The sequence below is a fragment of the Triticum aestivum genome, chromosome 6D (assembly GCF_018294505.1).
Source record: "Triticum aestivum cultivar Chinese Spring chromosome 6D, IWGSC CS RefSeq v2.1, whole genome shotgun sequence".
Classification (NCBI taxonomy): Eukaryota; Viridiplantae; Streptophyta; class Magnoliopsida; order Poales; family Poaceae; genus Triticum; species Triticum aestivum.
In genome coordinates this window covers 442,037,863-442,049,277 of record NC_057811.1, presented here as the reverse complement: position 1 = coordinate 442,049,277, position 11,415 = coordinate 442,037,863, and the positions used below count along the sequence as shown (strand labels likewise).

Below are 11,415 nucleotides of genomic sequence, written 5' to 3'. Positions count from 1 at the left end.
AGTGGTCGGGATTTAATTAAGGTTGGCGGGCCCCATAGTTAAAATCAAGGGGGAATTAGGAGATGGCACGTAGGCCACTCCTTGAAGGTGAAGGTCCATTGAAGGCAGCCCGTGAGTCTAGTATTATCCTTCACAACACATGTGACCTTTCGGATTCGGCCCCTTCAGCTTGTCGCCGTTGTCCATGCGGCGCCGTTGCGTGCGTACCGACCTCAGGATGACCCGTACATGATCACATGGGGCTGCTTTCCGTGGAGGCAGGAGTAGGACCATGACGAGCTTTGCTACACGCACGGGTATAATTTTTACTGTGTTCACGGGGTGGCTTAGCTGGAATAACATGATTGAGAGAAATAAGTGTGAGGGGCCCCACACCCCCTAAAAATCAGGGGGGAGGGGACGGAGATTAGTTAACGAAGGAGTCCGTAAACTCCCCGTATTAGTCCGTGCGTTTAGAATTTTCGAACCATGACCATGAGGTCTCCATCCTCGAAGCAGCCATGCTGCAATAAACAAACAGTTTACTCATCCAACCAACACGATCCTAATACGTCAAACGTCATCACTTGCGTTATTCATAACAAAATGCATGGATTGATTCTCACTGTCATGCGTCCTGCTACCCAACCCGTGCCTGCCTACAGCCGCCCGTGCCGACGCAGCCAATCCATCACACCGATCCCAGCCAACCAAGCAGCTACGAAACGAAGCAAGCGCCGGCCGTCGACTGATCTTGATCGTGTCGGAGAAGATGGGTTCGATGGGGCCTGCCACCGAGAAGCCGCACGCGGTGTGCCTGCCGTACCCGGCGCAGGGGCACATCACCCCCATGCTCAACGTCGCCGAGCTGCTCCACGCCCGGGGCTTCCACGTCACCTTCGTCAACACCGAGTACAACCACGCCCGCCTCGTCCGCTCCCGCGGCCTCGCCGCGGTAGCCGGCCTCCCGGGATTCCGCTTCGCCACCATCCCCGACGGCCTGCCGCCGTCCGACGACGACGACGTCACGCAGGATATCCCGGCGCTCTGCAAGTCCACCACGGAGACCTGCCTCGGGCCCTTCCGCAGCCTTCTCGCCCGGCTCAACGACCCCGCCGCGGGCCACCCGCCGGTCACCTGCGTCGTCTCCGACGTCGTCATGGGCTTCTCCATGGAGGCTGCCAACGAGCTCGGCCTCACCTACGTCCAGCTCTGGACTGCCAGTGCCATCAGCTACCTCGGGTACCGCCACTACCGCCTCCTCATCGGCCGTGGCATCGTCCCACTCAAAGGTAGTACGTATGTACTCGTACAGCATTTAGTTTGTTCCCCACTCAGTGCGCCCGTCACTCGATGCGGCGCACGTTGCGTCTCCAGCACGTACACACTCTGCCATTATCAGCAGCTTGTGCTCGAAGCTCTTATCTGAATGTCCGTCTTTACGCACGTGCAGATGCCGAGCAGCTGACGAACGGATACCTTACACGCCGGTGGAAGGCGTGCCTGGCCTGAGGAGCATGAGGCTCAGGGACTTCCCGTCCTTCATACGCACCACGGACCCGGATGAGTACATAGTGCACTACGTCCTGAGGGAGACGGAACGCACGGCCGGCGCGTCGGCCGTCATCCTCAACAGCTTCCCCGACCTGGAGGGCGAGGCGGTGGAGGCCATGGAGGCGCTCGGCCTGCCCAAGGTGTACACGCTCGGCCCTCTCCCCCTGCTGGCGCTCGAGGAGCCGCCCAGGCCGCGCTCGGCCATCAACCTCAGCCTGTGGAAGGAGCAGGAGGAGTGCCTGCAGTGGCTGGAAGGCAGGGAGCCCGGCTCCGTCGTGTACGTCAACTTCGGCAGCATCACCGTCATGACCAGCGCGCAGATGGTGGAGTTCGCGTGGGGGCTGGCGCAGAGCAGGAAGCAGTTCCTGTGGATCGTCCGCCGAGACCTGGTGAGGGGCGACGCCGCGGTGCTCCCCGAGGAGTTCCTGGCCGAGACGGCGGGGCGTGGGCTCATGGCGTCCTGGTGCCCGCAGCAGGAGGTGCTGGACCACCCCGCCGTGGGCGCCTTCCTGACGCACAGCGGCTGGAACTCGGCCCTGGAGAGCTTGTGTGGCGGCGTGCCGGTGATCAGCTGGCCATTCTTCGCGGACCAGCAGACCAACTGCAGGTACCAGTGCAACGAGTGGGGCGTCGGCATGGAGATCGATAACAACGTCCAGTGCGACGCCGTCACGGAGCTTATCACGGAGATCATGGAAGGGGAGAAGGGGAAGGGGATGAGGAAGAGAGCGGCGGAGTGGAAGGAGAGCGCGGTCAAGGCGGCCATGCCCGGCGGCTCGTCTCACCGCAACTTTGACGGGCTGGTCCGCGACGTGCTCCTGCCCAAGAATTAGCTCTAGATCGACGTCCATTGTAACTATAGAACACTGTATCTTATTTGTTTGTTAAGAAGGTTCGTTTCTTTCGAGAGTGATGGGCCCTGAGTGATCAGTGTGGTTGTGTAGAACGATACAGAACATGCATGGCTATCTGCACCTCCGGTCCATATGAGAATCAAGGCGCAGCGCTGTCATGCATGGACTTATCGTGCTCAAGTTGGCTATATATATGTCAGTCTTTAGCTTATCTTGTTGCTCATCTTCTTTTAGAGAGATTTTACTGCCTGGAGCCACACACATAACTTAATGCGGATCGCTTGTTGGAACGTTAGAGGGCTTGGTGACACTGACAAATGTACGCTGGTCAAGGATGCACTCCTGTCCAGTCGATCGAATGTCCTCTGTTTGCAGGAGACCAAGCTGCAGGAGATCGACGCGATGAAGGCAGCCTCTTTCCTCCCCTCCAGCCACAAATCTTTCATTTACATGCCAGCTTCTGGAACCTCAGGAGGCTTGCTGGTTGCCTGGGAGGAGAATGTTTTCAGGGCCACTGAGATTAGCAGACACAGATTTTGCATCACTGCACACTTCCAGTCCAGAAGCAACAATGACAGCTTCACTCTGTCTACCGTTTACGCACCGTGCCAGGAGAATGAGCGAGCAGATTTCTTCAGTCATAGATCAAGTTGCAGCGCAAGTGCAGGGACCATGGATCATGCTTGGTGACTTCAACATGTACCGGTTTGCACACGAAAAATCACAGGAAAGGAAGAACTGGGTGCTGATGGACCTGTTTAATTCATGGATCAGAGAGAGAGCTCTTGACGATATAGAGGTGGCGAACAGATCTTTCACCTGGTCGAACAAAAGAGAACAACCAACTCTGATAAAGCTGGATAGAGTGCTGGCAAACGCCAATTGGAACCTGGGCTTTCTGAACACCACCGCATCTGCCCTGACAGCAACAACTTCAGATCACGTCCTGATATGTGTGGAATGCTCAACGGATACACCCAGGAGCTCTCTTTTCCGCTTTGAGAACTACTGGCTGCAGCTCCCGGAAACTATAGACCTGATCAATGACAGTTGGAGCAGGGGCTCCAGGCCGTTCGCCACGGCAACATCGCTCCTCAGTTTCAAGCTAAGAAGGACCAGAGCAGCCCTAAGGAAATGGGGGCGCAGCCAAACACCTCTGCGTCTCACATTGGAAAACTGCAAACATGTTGTTGCGTACATGGATGCCGTGGAAGAAAGGAGAAGCTTGCCCCACCTTGAGTCTTCTCTGAGGAAGCATGCGAATGAGAAAGCACGGCAGCTGATTCTTCGGCAAGCAAGTATATGGAGACGTCGGGCGAAGATACGGGGCTGCACCCTCGGTGATGAGAACACGAAGTTCTTCCACGCTGCAGCGAACTGCCACCACAGGAAGAGCAAGATTAAGATGTTAATAAAGGACGGAGTGGAATTCTTTGGGGAGGAGGACAAGATTGGGATAGCAACAGACTTTTTCACTAGCATTTTTGGGAAGGAATCTCCCTGCCTACCTACTGTTGATCTGTCCAGACTGTATCAACATGCTTCTCTTAACACACTAGAAGAGCCCTTCACATGGGGTGAAGTCGCATCAGTAATCCAAAAAAGCCCCAACAATCGGAGCCCAGGACCAGACGGGTACACTAATGAGTTCTACAAGCACTTCCAGGGGAGATGTCCAGCAGGTGCGTTTAGTGAGGAAAATTCTTGATGCTTTCTCTGGCTTCACGGGGCTGAAGATCAACTACCACAAAAGCACTCTCATACCGATCTGCATTCCCCAAGAAACCTGCCAACAGGCCGCACAGATTCTTCAGTGCCCGGTGGAGTCTTTCCCTTGCACTTACTTGGGGCTACCCCTCTCACCCAACAAGATTACACACAATCTGCTGATTCCCATCATCCACAAAGTTGACAAGCGTCTGTCGGGCTGGCTTGCCACTTTCCTTTCCTGGGGAGGAAGGCTGACACTTGTCAATACAGTGCTAGCAACAATACCGAGCTTCTTCATGGGGTGTTTCATATGGCCGAAGCAATCACTTGAACAGTTGGAGCAGATCATGAGAGGTTTTCTTTGGCAGGGGAGAAACCGTGCTCAGGGGGGCCACTGTCTCGTTGCCTGGGACGTGGTCTTGATGCCAAAGGAAAATGGAGGGCTTGGAGTACGAGACCTCAAGGCTCATAACTTCGCGCTGGTCTGCAACCTCATGGCCAAAGTGCTCCAACAGAATGACAGCCCGTGCTATAGTTGGTTTGCCACGAAGTACTGTCAGAAAGAGATCTCACCCACGCCGAGGAACGGAGATACAGCCATATGGAAAGGCCTCAAATCAGGAATACAAATAATCTTTCAGGCCACAAGGTGCACACTAGGGAATGGACGAACTACTTGTTTTTGGTTCGACTTGTGGTTGCAATGCGGCCGTCTAGCATTCGTCTTTCCAACGCTGTTCACCTTCTCAAGAGCCAACTACTGTACGGTCGTGTCTCAATGCATCCAGGGAAACTGGATGATACAGCTACACCCAAACCTATCTCTGGCAGCATCCCAGGAGCTCCAAGCACTTCAGGATATATTACAAACTGTTCAACTACAAACAGATGAGTCGGACCACCGTACCCCTCTCACCGAGGACAGGGCAGTCTCAACAGCATACTTCTACAAGCTTATAAGTTTTAGGGGCGAAGCTTGCCCCCTGGCGCCGTACATCTGGGACAGGATCATACCACACAGGCACCGGGTATTTCTTTGGTTGGCATTCCGAGACAGACAGAACACGAGGGATAATATGATCCGGAAAAGATGGGACAAGATTGTAGCACACAATGGATGTGATCTATGCCCAGCCACAGAAACAATGAGCCATGTCATACTAAGATGCAGTTTGGGACAAGCTGGGACTAAAGGAGATTGCCGTCTCCTCCGATGGAATCCCACACTTCTTCAAGGCGGAGCAACCAGGGGCCATCCATGGCAAGCTGTGGCATATCCTTTTCGCCGCATGCGCAACCAGCCTATGGAACGCCAGGAACATGCAAGTCTTCAGGAATGAACTCTGGCGGCCGCGGCGGATCTTCCATGAGGCGGCTGAGTTGCTCACGTTGTGGACCGCGCGCGCACGCGATGCCAACTCCAGGGCCACCATGCGGGCATGGGCATATCTTCTTACTTCAGGATAGATACATGCCGGACAATTAGCCGTCTGTTTCATCATTATTGTATGTAGATAGACTGTGACTCGTGCGGATCACTTTGTACCCAGACTGCGAGACGTGCGGATAATCGGTGAATTTCTGCATGCCTCTCCGTATGCACATGTACCTGCTGTAGGAGCATCGACCTTTCACACCCCGAGACAAAGATGAAGGCACATAGTCAAACGAACATCGATATCAAGAAACATGCAGATTGCCCTGGCTGGCTTGGACGGCACCGGCGACCGACTGCACGTAGACGATAAGCACGGCCGCCGGCCAGCGCGGTGTGTGTGGCCGTAGCCAGCGCTTGCTGCCGACCGCACTGCCGAGGGGTGCACTCTAGAAGGTCGCTCTCCGACAAGTTGCCACGGGCTGCGTCTCCGTCGCCTTCACGAACGCGACGGCGCCACCCCAGTTTTTGTCTGTGTACGTGCTCTGCAATATCCGTTGTCTCGACCTCTCCTTGTGCACGCACAGGGAGGTGCGGTGCCCGTGTGGTGCACAGCTGGCTCGGTACATGTCTGATGTACAGTATCTATCATTCCATTTGCCTCTACGAACCAACGCAGCTTATTTTCAGCTACCGCTGGCTAATCCATGCACGGTATCTTCTTTCTCTGATTTGCAACGACGAGCATGTGGAGCCAGGGAGCGGAGGAAGGGCCGGCGTGCATACTATTTCGTTGGGTTTTTTTCTTCTTCTTTTTTTGCGGGTGGAAATATTGTATTACTCAAGCCAACAAAGAATTACAATCAGCGGAGACTAGCTCAAGCACACACGAGGGTCCAGAGCCAATCCAAGTCATGGTTCTTCCCTCGGTACGAGCAAAGTTTGCTAGGCTATCGCTAACCTAATTTTGAGTACGTTTTACATGAGTAATACAATTTTCACGGAGAGATCAGAGATATCTAATCTCTTTGACTAACGAAGCATAAATAGACCTATCTTTATCTTGCCCTTGGATTAACTTTATAGCAACAAGTGAATCCATCTCAATAGCAACTGGACGATCACTTCGCTGGATCGCTAGAGATAACCCTTCCATGCAAGCACAAAGCTCTGCCTCCAAAGCTTCACGACACGAGAAAAGTGTTCTGCATGCAAAAAAGATTATGCCTCCCAAAGGATCCCGAGGTACCATACCTGCTCCAGCCCTGCCAGCATCAAAAAAACCGTCTGTGTTTAGCTTTACCCACCCCTCCGGTGGTGCAGCCCACTGGGGGGGCGGGCGGTGGTAGAGCTGTATCAGCATGAAGTAGTATGCGGTCATAGGAGATGATTGATTTCCCCTTAGCTGGGTCGATATGCGTGTTCATTTTAATAGCAATTAGAGATTCCAGATAGCTGACAAGGAATCTCCTCGAAACTTCAAGAGGCGGCGGGATCTTGTTGTGTACTATCTCATTACGTATGAACCAAACCCTCCAGAGTGTCATGAGTAGCATGGATCTCTCTATTTCATGTAGTGGAAGTAGCACATGGAATAACCATTCCTTCCCGACGTTCACCACAGTATCCAACGCCGGCAGGTTGCAAACTTTTGACATATACATCCATAATTCCCGTGCTCTAGGGCAGCGACATAGAGGATGAAAATTGTCTTCTGGTTCCACGTCACACACCGGACATATATTGGTGATTTCCAAGGTACTCTTATGTTTATTAACCTAAGTCGGAAGGGAGTCTGAGACCACTCTCCATGCAAAGTTTTTTTACTGTTGGGGGGACATCCGTTTTCCATATCAAGTTCCAACTAGTTCGGCAGCCATCCGGATTAGTGCTATATGCTGGCTGTAGTTCTCCGTTGGCTTCATCGAAGGCAAAATCATACTCCGACTTCACCGAGAATTGGCCAAACCTCACTGGTCCCCATGCAAGTGTATCCTCCTCATGCCTTGGGGACGCTCTAATTTTTATGATTTCATCCACATCGCAAGGCCAAAAGTAATTCTGCAACAAGTTCATATTCCAAGATCCATTGTCATTGAGAAGTTCAGACACATAGCGGATACGGCAATTACCTCTTGGAGAGATAGGTTTGAAAGAGTGGGGTCTCGGAATCCAATTGTCCCTCCATACCCGAATACTGGCTCCATTGAAGTTTCAACCTACCGTCATCAAGATCAAAATTAACAGGTGGTTTGCGAGAGATGTTACCTAATATTCTGTTTGGTTTACGCTTTCTTATGAAGACTCGTGTAATGTTTAAGTGTCATGTTATGGTACCACATGCCATCAGTTTGTTTATCATTGTCGTCCAGATCAAAATTAACGGCTTGTTTACCGGAGCTGTCATTTTTTTATGTTTAGTTAATGCTTCCCTATTCAGACTTTTTTTTGAAAAATTATTGGGGAGGGGGGGGGGGGGGGAGAGAGCTCCCCACCTGCATATATTTCTCAATTTTATAACCCAACGTTTGCCTGATTACAAAGGTGAATTACATAAGCACGCGTAATCATCATAAGAGATAGGAACGCCGTCAGGAGGCGGCCTGTTTGTGCACCGGCTTCTTCATCCGGTGCGTCCAGAGTATGAGGTCGTCGATGATTTGCGTAAGGGTGAAGATGTTGTGATGGTTCTGTTGCTTGAAAGTCATAGCGCTCCCTATTCAGACTTAAGTAATGTTTAAATGTGTTGTTATGGTCCTATGTACATCTGTTTGATGCTTTCTTATTAATATGGCATGAATGGCATATATGTATGCTGATGAGATGACCGCAAAGATGTAGTTTGTATTGGATCACAGCAGGTCATATGCACATTCAAGTATTAAGTGTTCAAGTATTCATTACAATCAACTTTGCAGCCAACCTAAAAGCCAGGCTATTGTATGGGAGAAGGCTTTAGGTGATGTGACAGTGACTTATAGCCAGCAGCCGGCTGAGCTATTAACCTTGCTCTAACCATATTTTTATATACCATCCGCAAAAAAAGAATTACACACTTTTATATACCGTCAGAAAGAAACAAGTAAAGCCACCGATCCAATCCAACGAACGCGGGTCATAAATAGCAGCGAGTAGCCATGCGCCATTTGTTTCTTCGGTCCTCCTACTAGTAATAGAATTGGACTAAGTGGCATGTTCTCTATCGTTCTACACAACCACACTGATCACTCATGGCCCATCACTCCCGAAAGAAACGAACCTTCTTAACAAACAAATAAGATAAGTGTTCTATAGTTACAATGGACGTCGATCTAGAGCTAATTCTTGGGCAGGAGCACGTCGCGGACCAGCCCGTCAAAGTTGCGGTGAGACGAGCCGCCGGGCATGGCCGCCTTGACCGCGCTCTCCTTCCACTCCGCCGCTCTCTTCCTCATCCCCTTCCCCTTCTTCCCTTCCATGATCTCCGTGATAAGCCCCGCGACGGCGTCGCGCCGGACGTTGTTATTGATCTCCATGCCGACGCCCCACTCGTTGCACTGGTACCTGCAGTTGGTCTGCTGGTCCGCGAAGAATGGCCAGCTGATCACCGGCACGCCGCCGCACAAGCTCTCCAGGGCTGAGTTCCAGCCGCTGTGCGTCAGAAAGGCGCCCACGGCGGGGTGGTCCAGCACCTCTTGCTGCGGGCACCAGGACGCCATGAGCCCGCGCCCCACCGTCTCGGCCAAGAACTCCTCAGGGAGCACCGCGGCGTCGCCCCTCACCAGGTCTCGGCGGACGATCCACAGGAACTGCTTCCTGCTCTGCGCCAGCCCCCATGCGAACTCCACCATCTGCGCGCTGGTCATGACGGTGATGCTGCCGAAGTTGACGTACACGACGGAGCCGGGCTCCCTGCCTTCCAGCCACTGCAGGCACTCCTCCTGCTCCTTCCACAGGCTGAGGTTGATGGCGGAGCGCGGCGTGGGCGGCTCCTCGCGCGCCAGCAGCGGGAGAGGGCCGAGCGTGTACACCTTGGCCAGGCCGAGCGCCTTCATGGCGTCCACCGCCTCGCCCTCCAGGTCGGCGAAGCTGTTGAGGATGACAGCCGACGCGCCGGCCGTGCGCTCCGTCTCCCTCAGGACGTAGTGCACTATGTACTCGTCCGGGTCCGTGGTGCGTATGAAGGACGGGAAGTCCCTGAGCCTCATGCTCCTCAGGCCCGGCACGTCTTCCACCGGCGTGTCCAGGTATCCGTTCGTCAGCTGCTCGGCATCTGCACGCGCGTAACGACGGACATTCAGATAAGAGCTTCGATCAGTAGCTGCTGATAATAGCAGAGTGTGTACGTGGTGGAGACGCAACGTGCGCCCCGTCGAGTGACGGGCGCACTGAGTGGGGGACAAACTAAAAGCCGTACGTACGTACGTACCTTTGAGTGGGACGATGCCACGGCCGATGAGGAGGCGGTAGTGGCGGTACCCGAGGTAGCTGATGGCACTGGCGGTCCAGAGCTGGACGTAGGTGAGGCCGAGCTCGTTGGCAGCCTCCATGGAGAAGCCCATGACGACGTCGGAGACGACGCAGGTGACCGGCGGGTGGCCCGCGGCGGGGTCGTTGAGCCGGGCGAGAAGGCTGCGGAAGGGCCCGAGGCAGGTCTCCGTGGTGGACTTGCAGAGCGCCGGGATATCCTGCGTGACGTCGTCGTCATCGGACGGCGGCAGGCCGTCGGGGATGGTGGCGAAGCGGAAGCCCGGGAGGCCGGCCACCGCGGCGAGGCCGCGGGAGCGGACGAGGCGGGCGTGGTTGTACTCTGTGTTGACGAAGGTGACGTCGAAGCCCCGGGCGTGGAGCAGCTTGGCGACGTTGAGCATCGGGGTGATGTGGCCCTGCGCCGGGTACGGCAGGCACACCGCGTGCGGCTTCTCGGCGGCAGGCCCCATCGAACCCATATTCTCCGACGCGATCAAGATCAGTCGACGGCCGGCGCTTGCTTCGTTTCGTAGCTTGGTTGGTTGGCTGGGATCGGTGTGATGGATTGATTGGCTGCCTCGGCACGGGCGGCTGTATTTATAGGCAGGCACGGGTTGCTCAGGTAGCTAGCAGGATGCATGACAGTGAGAATCAATCCATGCATTTTGTTATGAATAACGCAAGTGATGACGTTTGACGTATTAGCTAGGATCGTGTTGGTTGGATGAGTAAACTGTTTGTTTATTGCAGCATGGCTGCTTCCTTCGAGGATGGAGACTCCATGGTCTTTTATGGTCCTGCTCCTGCCTCCACGGAAAGCAGCCGCGTGTGATCATGTACGGGTCATTCTAAGAGCATCCCGCGCTAGGCACCGCGCGCTAAAAACTAGTTTGTCGTGCGCTGTTCGCCTGGTTTTGCGCGGCCGCCAGCGCTAGCTTCAGCAGCTACACTAAAATGCAGCGTGCGCAGCTCCAGCAGCGTGCAAAAAATGCAGCGCGCGCGACTCGCAAAAACAACATATGCATTTTAAATAGAAGCAAAAATGATCAAACTAACAAAATAATAAATCAATAATAAATAGTTCAATTTCGTTATTACAACCCAAACAAATAGTTTATCGTTCAGTACAACAAATAGTGCAATAAACACAACAGATAGTTCATGAACAATACAATGTCGAACACACAAATCATGCTCTTTGTCAGTCCATGCCATGCCCACCACTCCTCAATGAGATCCTTCTGAAGATCATTGTGTGCTGCGGGACGCCGAATGGCATGATAGGAGGCAACAAAACGGGCCACCCTTTCAGCCCTCTGTCGCACTCGCACGGGATGTCCCAAGAGCTCATACTGTGAGTAGTCTAAATCTTGGCCACGCTCATTCTCGATGATCATGTTGTGCATGATCACACAAGCGTGCATGATGTACCAAAGCATTTTTTGATCCCAAAATCTAGCCGGTCCTCTCACAATAGCAAATTGGGCTTGCCGC

The 11,415-nt window shown here is 53.5% G+C and overlaps 1 protein-coding gene and 1 pseudogene across 1 annotated transcript; one reads left to right on the top strand and one right to left on the bottom strand.

The window, feature by feature from the left end:
• Positions 1-558: 558 nt before the first annotated feature.
• LOC123141887 (7-deoxyloganetin glucosyltransferase-like) lies at positions 559-2,563 on the top strand (annotated as a pseudogene).
• A 5,950-nt stretch (positions 2,564-8,513) lies between these two features.
• Positions 8,514-10,504, bottom strand: LOC123145689 (7-deoxyloganetin glucosyltransferase). The gene is made up of 2 exons (XM_044565160.1): positions 9,881-10,504; positions 8,514-9,724 (listed from the first exon to the last, which is right to left on the bottom strand). Exons 1-2 carry the CDS (start codon positions 10,398-10,400, stop codon positions 8,790-8,792), a joined length of 1,455 nt encoding a protein of 484 aa, XP_044421095.1. The 5' UTR covers positions 10,401-10,504; the 3' UTR covers positions 8,514-8,789.
• Positions 10,505-11,415: the final 911 nt, after the last annotated feature.